The sequence below is a fragment of the Hipposideros armiger genome, unplaced genomic scaffold, assembly GCF_001890085.2.
Source record: "Hipposideros armiger isolate ML-2016 unplaced genomic scaffold, ASM189008v1 scaffold_129, whole genome shotgun sequence".
Lineage (NCBI taxonomy): Eukaryota > Metazoa > Chordata > Mammalia > Chiroptera > Hipposideridae > Hipposideros > Hipposideros armiger.
Window position 1 is genome coordinate 2,567,816 of NW_017731479.1, and position 14,321 is coordinate 2,582,136.

General features: G+C 42.4%; 1 protein-coding gene across 1 annotated transcript in view; it reads right to left on the bottom strand.

Moving 5' to 3' along the window:
- Positions 1 to 1,573: 1,573 nt before the first annotated feature.
- Positions 1,574 to 14,321, bottom strand: part of LOC109386218 (2'-5'-oligoadenylate synthase-like protein 2) — a 19,477-nt gene continuing 6,729 nt past the window's right edge. The window contains exons 2-6 of the mRNA XM_019649162.1: positions 8,602 to 8,890; positions 7,585 to 7,760; positions 5,331 to 5,572; positions 4,700 to 4,841; positions 1,574 to 2,859 (exon numbers count right to left, since the gene is read on the bottom strand). Of these exons, the coding sequence (XP_019504707.1) occupies positions 2,389 to 2,859; positions 4,700 to 4,841; positions 5,331 to 5,572; positions 7,585 to 7,760; positions 8,602 to 8,890 (1,320 nt within the window). The 3' untranslated portion in view covers positions 1,574 to 2,388. The remainder of the gene's footprint in view (positions 2,860 to 4,699; positions 4,842 to 5,330; positions 5,573 to 7,584; positions 7,761 to 8,601; positions 8,891 to 14,321) is intronic.

Sequence of the window (14,321 nt, forward strand, 5' to 3'; positions counted from 1 at the left end):
TCCATTCATTCAACACATATTTACTGAGCACCTATTATGTATCAGCTCCTATGCTAGGTACTGAGGAGAATGGTGAATAAGACAGAGTCCTCCATTCTTGCTGAGTTTACAATATAACAAAGTGGTTGCAAGTGCAAGCTTTGGAGCCAGAGTGCCCAGATTCAAATTCTAACTTATTAGCTGTGTGGATGTGCAAGTCACTGAAAGGATCTGTGCCTCAGTTTCCCCACCTGTAAAATGGGAATAATAACAGCACCTACATCCTAGGGCTACTATGATGCTCCAGTGAAATACTGGATGAAAAACACTCAGCTCACTGCTTGATACATAGCTGGTGCTCAATGAATGTGAGTTATTATTATGATGGGGGAGACAAATCTCAAATCATATTGCTAATGAGTGTGAATAGCAAGAAATGCAGGGTACTCCATCCACCGGAAGTGGCTGGAAATCTAAGCATCCTTCTTTTTTCTCCATTATTCTTTTGAGATGTAACTTTCACATAACAAAGTGCACAGACCTAAAGTGTAGTGGTCCAATCAGCTGTGGTTGGTGTGCACAATATTATTGAAGGGATTGGAGAAGGCTAGTAGAATCACGAGGCTGGAGCTCAGGTAGTATGCCTGTGGGTGAGGTCCAGAGAAGGTGAGAAAAGGCTTTCTTTCCAGATGATCTGTGAGAGCTCCAGGGTGTCCCTGCTGAGTTGTTCTGGTTCCTCTTCCACAGAAGCTGCCCTCTGAACATTACTCCCTATCTTCTAAGCCTCAGAATGATCATCTGTACAAAGGGGGCGGGGTGTTAATTCATCCATCTAATTTCCAGAGCAGCTGTGAGGATCAGCATCAAATGTCATCATGTCTATGCAGACTTTCAGTGTAAATGCTCTGTAGATGCATAAAATTATTAATTTACTGAGAAGTAGAAAACAATTTTTTTATTGAGCTGCTGAAGCAGATCTTCATCAAGGCTCTTGGGACAGGAAAGACACCCAACCCTCTCTGATTGACTCAGTGAGTGGCTGTTTCTTCAATTTAGGTTGATGAAAGAATACAAGGGGAATTTGATAGCAAAAAGGGCAGGCCTTCTGGCATCCTGTGGCTTCTCTGCCTGGGGATGTATGAGGGCTTTTGATTCAGTCTCTTGCTATGTGTGGCTCCATTCTCTGTGTGGTGGGCTCTCTTTACTAATATGTGGACTTGAGTGGGGCTCTGGCTTGGGCTGCTCAGTTCTGACTGCATTTCTGCTTAGACATCCTCATTTAACTGTACCAGGAGTTCCCTGTACCTGGTCCCACCCTTGCACCCCCCAGGATTCAAAATCTGATTGGCTAAGTACAACCAATGGATGGATGCTACCTAGGGTCAGCTGATCAATTTTGATCCAACTAGGTTTGGACAGGGGGTGAAGGTATTGGGTATGAGTATGGTATGCCACTACACAAACATGGGGCTTCTGTAGATGAGATGAGTGTGGGCATTTTCAAAGAATGAGACATATCCTGGAGGGTATCCCAAACAAGGTGGTCTCCAAAATGGCACTGGACTGAGACTCTCATGAAGTTAACAGTGAAGAATTCAAAGTCATTCTTTAGTTTATTTGTTTATACAATAAGCACATGTTAAGCATTTGTGCCAGATAGACACCATTCCTGACAATGGGGACATAGGAGTAAGACTCAGTTCTTGTCTCATCTCACTAGACGAGGGGGATTGATGATTCAACAAAGGAACACAATGAGGGTCCCAAGTGCTTTCACAGAAGTCTGACCTGGGTGTAGGGCAGGGTAAGGTTAGAAGATGACTGGGTCAGCTGTATGGGGCTTATAGCAGTGATTCTCAGACTTGAGCAGGCATCAGAATTACTGGGAAGGCTTGTTAAGACACAAATTGCTGAGTCCCACCACCAGAGAACCAGACACAGGTAAGTCTGCAATAGTTGCTGAGAATTTTGATTTCTAAGAAATTCCCAACTGATGCTAATTCTGCTGGTCTGGAGTCCATACTTTGAGAAACGCAGAGGTTTGAGTGTCGGAAGATGAAAACATGGGGGAAAGGAAAACTGACTCAAAGTCATGGAGTTATGACTCGGCATTCAGTGTTCTGGGATTACATGTGTTTGGGCACATCCAGTGTGCTCTGAGAGTGCTGAGGAAAGATTAAGGGGGTAAGCAAGGGCTAAATTATCAAGGACCCTAAATGCCAAGCAAAGGAACTGGAACTTTATTCTGTGGGTAATAAGAGTCTTTGGAGGATTTGAAACAGGTGAGGGGTACATTCACATTTATGCTTCAGATGAGGACAGTAGTCTGGGTAGAAAGGAGTGGGATGCGGAGACCCCGCCATGGACGTCTACTTCACGAGCAGCCTGACCATGGGCACTCGTGGGCACTCATTTTCTAATGAGCATGATGGTGTCACAGTCCTCAATATGTAGGTCTGAGAGGCTGCAATGATTCCTCAGTTTCCGACCCTGAAACTTTAGTATCTGATCTTCCACGAAAGGTCCTCCAGCCTCCTCAATCTTTTCTTTCAACTCTCTGACAGAGTCATCAGGGTAGATGGCATAAGGCTTGCTATGGCCACTGGAGTTCTCCACAAAGACCTGGATCTCACCAGGGAAGGTCTCCAGCATCCGGACATTCACCTTAGAGAAGATCCCATAATCTGCCAGGGTCCGCTGGCTGCTGAGTAGTTGCCGCTTCCCTCCCGGCTCCTGGAAGGAGAGACGCTGATTCCCGGTGAGACCAAAAGTCCTCTTGATCTCCGGTTTCATTTTCCAGATGGGACTGTAGGGGTCCACTGAGAGTTTGCAGACCCCATTTCCTGCCTGCTTCACCGTCACCTGGACATCCCTTGCTGGCTGGAAGGGAGGAGCAGATAAGGGTTTCTGGTGATCATGACTGTCTGTTGTCTCCAAATCCTCCCCCTTCTGGCTACTGATGATATAATTTATTGCCTACCAAGATACTTTTAATAAAAGGAGGTGCTATCATTAATTATCTCAGCTAACAGGCACAAAGCAGGATTGTCCCAGGCAAAGCAAAATATTTGGTCATCCTAGGCTTAACAGGGCCACTGGGTCATCCTTCATCCTCTGACTCACCCCAAGCAGGGTGAAAACTGGCAACAGTTCTCCAAAGAACCATTCCTTCTATGTGGACCTATCCAGAGTCCCCCACCCCAGTCACATGTGGATCAAATTAGAACCTACTTCATATGCAATCATAGGGCTATTGTAGGTTAAATTATTTAATGTATGTCAGGCACTGGGATGCATATTCAAGGATATACATTGTAATAGCAAAAGCCTAAAATCATCCTAAAATTCTATCAGTAGGGCACTGGTTATATAAGTTAAGGTACTGTCATTCATTGGATTATGATATAGCTGTTGATCCAGGAGGACTTGATAGTCCCGTTTATCTAGGGAAGTCTTAGTGTCTGTTCTTCATCCTGTGTAATTAACAGCATCCCATTTCATGCTCCAAAACATCCTGGCTTGGACTTTGTTATATGGTTACACTTTTTAGGTCTAGATGTGTGGATATAGAATTGTCTTTCAGATAATTTAACAGGGCAACTGAATTACTTAATAATTTAAGTAAATAAAAGTAAACACACACACACACAAATAGGATGTGCAGTTAGACACAGGCATGTGCTTGTGTGTGTGTGGCATATCCATGGAAGGAGATGCAAGAAATTCGTAAGTGCATTTCGGGGAGGGGGCAGTACTGAGAGACTGGGGATCAAGATGGGAGGCAGACTTACTTTAATTGTGCGCTCTTTTAAGCAGTTTGCTTTGCTTTTTTTTTTTTCAATGAAAGTGTGTTTTCCTCTCTCTCTCTCTCTCTCTCTCTCTCTCTGTCTGTCTCTCTCTCTTTCACATACACACACACAATAATAATAATTATGGGATTCCTGGGTTCCTAGCAAGAGTTGGACGACTGTTCCATGAGACTTCTCCCAGAAGCTCCCTGGTCTGCTGGGCCTCCCAGCCAATGGAACATGGCTGGGTGGCAGGTCGCTCTGATGCGTTTGTTATCTGCTTTGCTTCAGTGGCTGCAGGTTTGCCTTTGAGGCCAGGCTCAGAATTTCCCTACAGGATATGAAATGTAGGACTGGCAATAAGATTTCTCTGGGACTAGCTGGTTGGTGAAAATAGATCTCTCCATTGAGCGCATGGCAGAGTTCTGGTCTTTGAAGCCTGGATTCCCTCCCATGCAGGTTCAGACCCAGAACTACTGTGATCCGTGTGGGAACAGCCATGCACAGGGGGCCACACAGCTGGGGTTGCTGTCTGCACTGGACTCCTATGCCTCTCACTTAGGGTTTTTGGATACATCTATTACACCTCTTGTTTTAATAGCAAAAAAGTTGAGCTTTTGACAACCCATAATAGCAGAGACATTAGCCCACATGATATATGTATGGAATAACTTCTTTGACTATATCCCTCAAATAGCTACAGAGCAGGGCAGAAATTGCCTGCCCACTTTACAGATGAAAGAACTGAGGCCCAGACACTTACAGTATAAGGGGAAGAAATGTATACCAGATTGACTGGAAACATCACCATGGGAGGTATTGCCTGTCTTGGGGATTTATGGGTGCTGTGGCAGGGGTTGGGGGAGATTCATGGGGGGTTGAGGTGAAGTCATCACTAAGTCATGACAGTGGAGTGAGGGTGGGAGTGGTACCTGTACGTGCCAGTCATCGCAGGAATCTTCAGTGCTGCAGCAGGCCTGCCCCAGGCAGTAAGCAGCTTCTTTGGCCACCAGGTCCCAACACTTTCCCATTCCCAGGTTGTTGGTGGGATCAGCTGGGTCCAGGATAATGGGCCTGGGAGAGAGAGGGGGGTGATTTTCCATTACACTCAGTCCCCTGTCCTCTGTCACTCAAGTGTGTGGGATTGTGCATGCCTCTGTGTAGGGAGGCCTCCCTGCAAGCTGAAGCTCTTGGTTCAGGATCGGAGGTGTAAACTAAGCTGGCCCAATCAGAATGAATCTCAGGGATTCTGCTTGCAATGCTAGAGCAAAGGTGCTCTCTCTTCTACTGCAAGGTCTGAGTCCAGATAAGAAGACTGAAACTGATGCAGCTATGAAGAAATTAGCCTGAATTCAAAGGTAAAACCCCGGGAAGGGCAGAAGTGAGTAATTCACAGATGGGACCCTGATGACATAGTAAATATCTGGATCACGCCATATCTGAAGTGTCATTTATTTTTGGACTTCTCAGTTACAAAAGCCGATACATCCCTTCAATTTAAAAACTGTTTGAGTTGGGTTTTCTATTCCTTGTAGCCGAAACAAATGCAACCAACACACTCACCTGGGTCCCCTCAATTGTTGTTTGATATAGTTTCTGACAATCTCATTTCGGAAATCATAGTACTTGGTCCAATATATACAGATCCTGTCATAATCTCTGAGGAGTTCCATCACAGCTACAAACCCTTCATCCAGGTTGAAGTTCTCACTTTCATCTGTACCCATTTCCCAGGTGTAGATGGTCAGTAGCTCCAGCGCATATTTGGAGGGCAATGCTACCTTTTGATATTTATGTTTCAAGTACTGGAGAGGGCGAGAGGGGGAGGGTCGAGGAGGACAGGGGGAGACGGAGAGAATTTGAGATTGTTACCCTGGGAATTGGGAATTTCCATGACATACTGTTTCTAGGACCTAGTAATACTTCATCAACTTTATTTTACATCTGGATTATGTAGCATATACATAAAATTTGACATGAGCCCAGCAGCTTGGGGTCTAAATGAAGTATGTCCCAGGGCCATCAAAATTTCAATAAAAGAGGAAGTTGGGGCCTCTTGTGGATATGTCCTGGGCCTCACCGATCTTCATTATTCAGTTGAAATGGGGGAGGCAACATAATATAGCGAATATAAGATATAACTGAAGAAAACTAAAACACACAGACACATTGAAAACATAAAACAAGATCAGAACAAATGAAACATGAAGGAGAAGGAGTAATAACATGAAATTTTTAGTTCTTCAAAAATTAATTTAGAAATGTGTTGCAATTTTAGAATCCCAGTGATGTTTTTAGTGGGATAAAATGATCTTAATAGAGGAATAAATTCCTAGGAAATCCAAGAAAAATAAAAATGGGGAAGTTGGTGTTTGTTTTCTCAGGTATGTCATATAAAGCAGTTGTAACAAAAACAGTATGCTTTTGGTGTTAGAATAAACAATAGTCAAGGGTAATAGAACTGATAGCCCAGAATTAGCTCCCAGTAGATGTGAGAATTTAGTCATTCTTATTATTAGGGTGGTGTTTCAGTTCAGTTTCTTAAGATGCATAATCCAGTAAATGATGCTGGCGCAACTTGTTAGCCATTTGGGAGAAAATAAAGACTATCACACTGAATGTCAAAATGAATTATAACCAAAGTTAAAGTATATAGTAAACATATTAGAAGAAAAATTAAGAGATTACATATATACTGTGGGTAAGATAAGCAACCAAAACATAGAAAAAAGTCAGACATTTATGTATTTTAAAAATTAGAAATAATTATGTTGGCAAAGATACTATAATTAAGGTAAATAAATGAGTGATACATTTGTAAAAATATTTGCAACACATAACAAATAATGGTAAACATCTACAATTTGCAAAGAGGTCTTACAACTGATGAGAATAAGACCAAAAAAACCAATTGAAAAGTATGCAAAATACATTAAGAAGTACTCCCAAAAGTTCAAGTCTAAAGTAAGAAAATGTATGTTTTTAAGGGGTGGAATATAAAAAGTTTGCATGATTTGATTCCACTTCTGTAAGCTCTGTGCTTTGTGATTACAGATATAAAGATAAGTATGAAAAAATAGTCACCAAAAACGTAGTTGGTATTTTTTCAGGGATTTCATGTGAATTTTATCTTCTTTTTTTTTTTGCATTACTTGAATTTTTTTATAATGAGTCCAATGTAGTACTCAGATAATCAGAAAAAAGTGTTAATATTATGAAAAATATTTAGGGTTGTAGATTAAGAGCCCAGGTTCTAGAGTCAGATACTTTGGGGTTCAAATCTCAGCCCCACGTTAGCTTTTGAACCTCAGTTTTCTTATCTCCAAAATGGGGCTGATGAATAATATATGACAGAGCTTGAAAAGACCAGATGAGAAAAAACTTGCAGAGCACTTAGTATAGATCACGGAACATAATTAATGCTCAGTAAATGACAGCTTTCTGATTATTGTTGTTGCTGTTATCTGAAATGCCTGACGTCTGAAGCTTGCTGAAAATGATGTCTGTGCACATCAGAAACCATTTAATTGCCCTGGAAGAACGTGCCATTGGAAACAGGAGGCTATTGCCAGGACACAACACTTCGGAAGAGAACAGAACATAGCAACAAGAAGTAAGCAACAGCCACAGTAATAATACAAAACTTTGTCCAATGTTCTGTGCTTTACAAATAGTGTCCAATCATACTATTTCACCAACGCTATTTAACCTGCTCCCTATTCTGAGATAGTTAGGGTGTTTTAATTTCTTTCCCCTTTATAAAAATGCCAGGATGCACCAGCCATCCCTCTTGCCCCTACACCCCCCAGCCCCGCACCTGCAGGTACCAGTGCTTCACCAGCCGCAAGAGGTTCTTGAGCTTAATAGGGCGCCTTTTCACAAAGTCCCTCTGCAACTCCGTGAAGCTTGGTGAGAACTCCCCAGGGCGGCCGCCACTGGTTATTAAGTTTTCATAGATTTCCGGGCATGGTTTAGAGTCCAGGGAAAAATTTCCTAGGAGATAAAAGTACCTGGTCAAGAAAATCTACCTTTCGAGGTGAGGAAGATGGGAAAAGAACTACAGCACAAAGAGCATACAGACATTATCACATGCATTCCTCACTACAGCATTATTTTTCCCGTTTTACAACTAAGTAAGGGGGCGTCTAGAGGTTTTGGTAGCCCACCCAAAAATCACATAAATTTTAAATAACTGACGTTGACTAAAGACTTAACCATATGTCAGGCCCTGGGACTAAGCTCATGGTATCCTCAGAAAAGCTCCACGAAGCAGTAAAATTAAGTGGAACCATAGTGATGCCATTTTTTTGTGGGTCAAACATGGTCAAATATTGTCTATTTCCTATGGTTTAACTGGATATTTTTACCCCATTTAACAGGTTGGTACATTGAGTCCTGGAGGTTTTAAATAGCTTGGCAAAAAGAAAAAAATAGCTTGGCCAAGGCCACACAATTTGTAAGTCTTGGAGCCAAAATTTGAAGACATTAAGAGATCCGTTTTTAACATGATTCTAATCAGCCCTGACTCCAAAGACCTTGAAGTGCTTGCTTGCCTGGGTGTTTCCCAGAGGATCAGAGAAGAATCTCTGTTGGGTTGGATAGGAATCCATTATCTGGGAGAAGTCCCCTTTCCCCACAAGAATGGAATATGGCAACACCTGCATTTATGGGAAGACTTCAGTTTCAAAGTATAGCTCCAGTCCCATCTCCCTGAAAAAGAGCAAACTCCACGCTCACCCCATTGGTTTCCACTTTCCCAAACCTCCCCCTGGAGGCCAGGTTGGTGAAGGACCCCGGACTAGGCTCTATGGACCCAAGCCATTGCTGTCTTTACCCAGAGCATCGAAAGCTGGGAGCACGTCCACTTTAATGACATCACTGCTCTTCTTGGCCTGGACCAGGAAGGACAGGGAGCGGGCAGACCAGCTTCTCTCTCTGTGCTGGGGCAAGGTGATGTTGTAGGCCAGGCTCCTGCTACAGTATTCCAGCTTCTCCTCGATGATGTTTATGATGGACCCACGGAGCAGTGTCTGGTCTAGGAAGCTGGAGAAGCAGCTCAGGAACAGGATCAAATCTACATCAGAGCTGTGGTTCAACGTTGTCCCCTTCCCAGAGGAGCCGCCCTGGGGAGGACATCAATGTTGAGCTTTACCTCCTCTGAGGCCTGATGCTTTGAGGTGGGGGTGAAGCCAGGGGCACCCATGTTAGGCTATGTACACGGGTCCCAAAAGGAGTCCTTGTTCTCCATCATACGTGGGGGCCTTCACTGTGGGTATTACCGTGTCTTTTTATGAACTAGAAAAAGGAAGTACACGGTACACAATTCCAAGGATATAAATAAAATGTAAAGGCTCCATTGCACCCCAGACCCTAAACACTTTCTCCAGAGGCACTCATAGTTACCAGCATATATATATATATATATATATATATATATATATATATATATATATGATATATATAAAAAAAATTCCATAAATGTCCGATGCCTGCACTTATGCTNGGAACAGACAAGTTGCTGTCCTTTTGTTCTTCAGTCTAGTTGTGGAGGATGTCGCTTCACTGGCCCATGTTGGTATTATCATTGCGCTCTTCCTGGCTGAGGCAGACCTGTCCAGCCACTGGACAGCCACTCACGGCGGCTCTTGGGAGATCATGCCTGGCAGCCCCACTGAAGCCTACAGTCGCCGGTGACTCATGGCAGCCCAGCTCCAGGTCAAGCTGTTGTTCACCATCTTAGCTGTAGAGGGCGCAGCATCACTGGCCCTCATGTGGGATTGGAACTGGTGCTCTGCTGCTCAGAGCTGGCATCCCAAGCCAACTCTTAACCAACCCGCCACTCTGCCAGCCCTAATGTGTCAAGCTTTGTTCTTCTTTCTCTGGATGGCTGTGGCTATTCACAGTCTCTTGTGGTTCCTTACAAATTTTAGGATTTATTTTTTGATTTATGTGAAAAATGCCATTCGAATTTTGATAGGGGTTCCATTAAATCTGTAGATTGCTTTGGGAGTACAAACGTATACTTTCTGGGTGAGATGTGTGGTTTCCCTAAGACTTATTAAAAGCAAAAAAAAAGTTTTTAAATCGCTACATTAGAAAAGACTAAATGTATAGAGCATAAACGCCTGGTGGACACTAGGGCTTCTCCAGCCCACTCCAGGTGAGAGAGGTAGGTGACCAGCAGCAGTTCCAAAAAGCAAGGGTGATCCTCCCTGTCTGTCCCTCACCCAGGCCCATTTTATCCTGGGCTGCATCATTTGGTCTGAAAGGACACTTTGACTATTCAGGTGTCAATTATTCTAGCCATCCAGTTCTGCTACTCCCCATACCCCATCAGGTGGACCACAAGAAACTTTAAACAGGCCTGACTTCCCATCTCCACCACTCATTCATAGTCAGCTTATTTCCACAAAAATACATGAGATTTCGGTAGAGGAACAAGAACAGGGATTTATGATGAGTTATAGACAGGACGCATGGGAGGTCAACTGGGATTTGGGAGGAGTCAACCGGAAGCAGCAAGGGGATCCTGCCAGCCCAAGGACTGGAGGACAATGGGACAACGGTGTCCATCTACAGCACCGAGCCCCCCCCCCCAAAAAAAACCCCTCAAAATACCCAGATTTGAAAAAAACTGCAGGGCAGGGCAGGGCAGGGCTGGAATGAGATGCTGTAACTCTGGAAGCCCAGTTTACACCCCACAAAAGATAAGAACTAGACCTGCAAAGGAAAACTCAGAGAGTCCGCTCACCTTCAGGGCAGCAGACAAATCCTGCGTCCAGAGCCCCCAAGTCTACTGTGTGGCGCTTCCCAAGGCTCGCTGGCCTGGAGCCGAGGTGGGGGCCGCGGCTGGAGNAGGGGAACAGACAAGTTGCTGTCCTTTTGTTCTTCAGTCTAGTTGTGGAGGACGTCGCTTCACTGGCCTATGTTGGTATTATCATTGCGCTCTTCCCGGGTGAGGCAGTCACTCGCCGGCCATTGGACGGCCGCTCACGGCAGCTCCCAGCCCCTCACACTGGCTGCCGGCCACTCACAGTAGCTTACAGCAGCCCACTGCAGCTCCACTGCAGCTCCACTGCAGCCTACGCCGTCAACCACGACTCACCTGCAGCCCAGCTCCAGACCGAGCTGTTGTTCACTATCTTAGCTGTGGAGGGCTCAGCATCACTGGCCCTCATGTGAAATCTGAACCAGGGCCCTGCTGCTCAGAGCTGGCGTCCCAAGCCAACTCTTAATTGATGCGCCACTCAGTCAGCCCTCTTATTCTACTTTTTAATAGTCCCAGTTACCTCCCTTGCTTCCACCATCCCTAAAACCTGAAAATCACTCATCTGTTTTCCATCTCTACAATCTTGTGATTTCGAGAATTGTATAAATGGAACCATATGGTATATGACCTTTTGACATTGGCTTCTTATTTTCACTCGGCACAATGCTTTTGATACTCATCTGTGTTGTTGCGTATATCAATAGTTTACTCCACCAAAATCACCTTTGTTACAGCTTGTTACTCAAGTTTTAACTTCAATCTCAATCTGCTGGCTATTCTCTACTTTTCAGAGTCACTTTCAAAAAGTCAATCATTTGCTTTTCCATGTCTCTCCAGAGTTTTAGTTGTAATTTCTGAGAGTTTTTAGGAGCCTCACTCCATCTGGGCCAGCACCAGAAGTTTACAATCTCTTAAAATAGGTGTATTTAGAAATACATATGAAACAAAATGTTTTCTAGTTATTTATAAACATACAAAATGTGATCATAGTCTATAAAAATGTTAATCGTGCTTATCTATGGGTAGTAAGGTCATTCATTTTATTTTATTTTTTGTTTTGTTCCCTATATTTTTGTGATTAAATGTATTACTCAAGTAATTTAGAAAATCATGAAGCAATTTGACCTCAGGTTCCTATGTGACCTTAATTTCGGCATTGGGTTCCTTGACCTGAGGAAACAGAATAGTGGAAAATGATAAATATGGTTATCAGGGGGTGGCAGTGGTTCAGCACAGCAAGAGGTGACTTTGAAAAAGATTCTCCAGGCCACTCATGGTAGGAAATCAAATGAAATTAGGTTTAACTCTAGAAAAATACAACACTCTTACTACAATATAGATGGATGAAACCAAGAAAATGAGATACAATTCAGAAAATCTAGTGCTTAACAAGTTTGAGAAAGGCAGAGAGAGAAGAAATGCTCATTTATGTGCAATGTGCAATGTACCCACTTCCTCCTAATGTAGAAACGGAAATGTAATGAACAGGTGCCCTTTCTGCTATTGTTTGTTTACCAAGATATATCCAAACAGAGTGTTTAACTCCATAAATATTGTGCTAGGTGTTTTCCATGTTGCTCAAAATATTTGGAGATAGTTAGTCACGGGTGTTTAAACTTCTGAAAATAGAAACCATTGAGAGAACAAGAGGAAAGGGAAAATAATTGTTTTCCTTCTAGACAAACAGTTGCCACCTATAATAGTGGGAATGGGAACTTCAAGATACTGGTACTTGGAGTAACATTAATGGCATGTCTCTAGTGGAAACTGCATATTCAAATGCACAGAAGAAGCTTTATTTAGAATCTATGCTGAACTACTCGAACACTCTCAAACCCATCCTTCAGAGAATATGCATCCCATTTCTGGTTCTGATGGGCGTTTCTTTTTTCCATTTTAGGTCCTGGAAACAAAGATGCTGATGCAGCTCTAGAGCAGAAAACACAGGTTGCAGTTCCTCTAAGAAGTTCAGTTGTGTGGAAGAGTCAGAGCTCAGAAGTGCAAAGCTGGATTTTTTGAAGCAACTACAGGAGCTTGAATTTTCTGAATTCCTGTTTGGAAGCTCGTGGTTTGCCGATAACACTTCCTGAATCTTTGGTTTCGACTTTTTATTTAAAGATTCTTGAAAGCTGCATGTCCTTCCTTTTTAGCCTTACCCTCGGCAGTCATTACTACACATAAGTAAAGACTGATTTATTTAAGTTAATGTTAGTTGTCTTTCATTCTGGCAAAATGAGCAATATCTAGATTTACAGTCAAGGCACTTTTGATTTAGAGTGATACATTAGATGTTGAATTACAAATTAGTACTTTTCCAGGGGGAACCATGCTATAAATAGGTATTGAATGTCATGGTCAGCCTCTAAAAATCCATTTAACCTTTGAAGTACTCTCTGGCATTACATAATTGCTAGGTACTTTCTAATATAACTATATAATATAACATAGTGCTCTTTTAGAAAAAAAATATAGACTACTATCTTTATGACTTTGGAGGTAAAGTAGGTTTTCTTAAACAAGAAATAAAAACAAATTTCTTTTTAAGATTTTTTTTAATTGGGGAACTGGGGGGGATGGGAACAGTGCTTGGGAATTGGGGGAAAGGGAACAGACAAGCTGCTGTTGTTTTGTTCTTCAGTCTAGTTGTGGAGGACGTTGCTTCACTGGACCAAGTTTGGCACCATCATTGCGCTCTTCCCGGGCAAGGCAGATCAGTTGCCGGCTTCTGGACGGCTNTAAACACTTTCTCCAGAGGCACTCATAGTTACCAATATATATATATATATATATATATATATATATATATATATATATGATATATATATATAAAATTCCATAAATGTCCGATGCCTGCACTTATGCTATCCAACATGGTAGCCACATGTGGCTACTTAAATTTAAATTAATTAAAATAAAATGAAATACAAAATTTCAGTTCTTCAGCTGCACTGGCCTCATTTCAAGTGCTAAGTAGCCACCCGATTATATTGGATGGTGCATATATATTAAAGGAACATTTCCATCATTGGAGAAAGTTCTGTTGGACAGCTCTGGTTTAGACAAACATTGTTGTGTATATATTTTGTACACATATTTTGGGTGTGTGTTTGCACCAATATACATTGTTAGACTTTATTTTGAAATAATTATAGAGGGTGGCTGGTTAGCTCAGGTGGTTAGAGTGCTGGCTCATAACACCAAGGTTACCGGTTCGATTCCCACATAGGCCAAAGAGCTGCACCCTCCACAACTAGATTGAAACAACTACTTGACTTGGAGCTGATGGGGCCTGGAAAAATAACACTGTTTGCCAATAAAATTTCTAAAAAAAAAAATCTTTAAAAACATTAAAAATAATTATGGATTCACAGAAATTTGTAAAGATGGTTCAGAGAGGTCTGATATGCCCTTTACCTGGTTCCACCCCCCATGGCTACATCTTTCATAAATGTAGTAGACTACCGAAACTGGAAATTGACATTGATACAATGTGTGGGTTTAGTTTTATGACATTTTATCATATGTGTAGATTCCTGTTATCGCCACTGAAACCAAGATATAGAACTATTCCAATTCTACTTCCTTGTTCTACTTTTTCTTTTAATTACTCATGCGTATATATATGTATACATATATATTTTAAAGATTTTATTGGGGAATTGGGGGAGAACAGTGTTGGGGAATGGGGGTAGGGGAACAGACAAGTTGCTGTCCTTTTGTTCTTCAGTCTAGTTGTGGAGGACGTCGCTTCACTGGCCTATGTTGGTATTATCATTGCGCTCTTC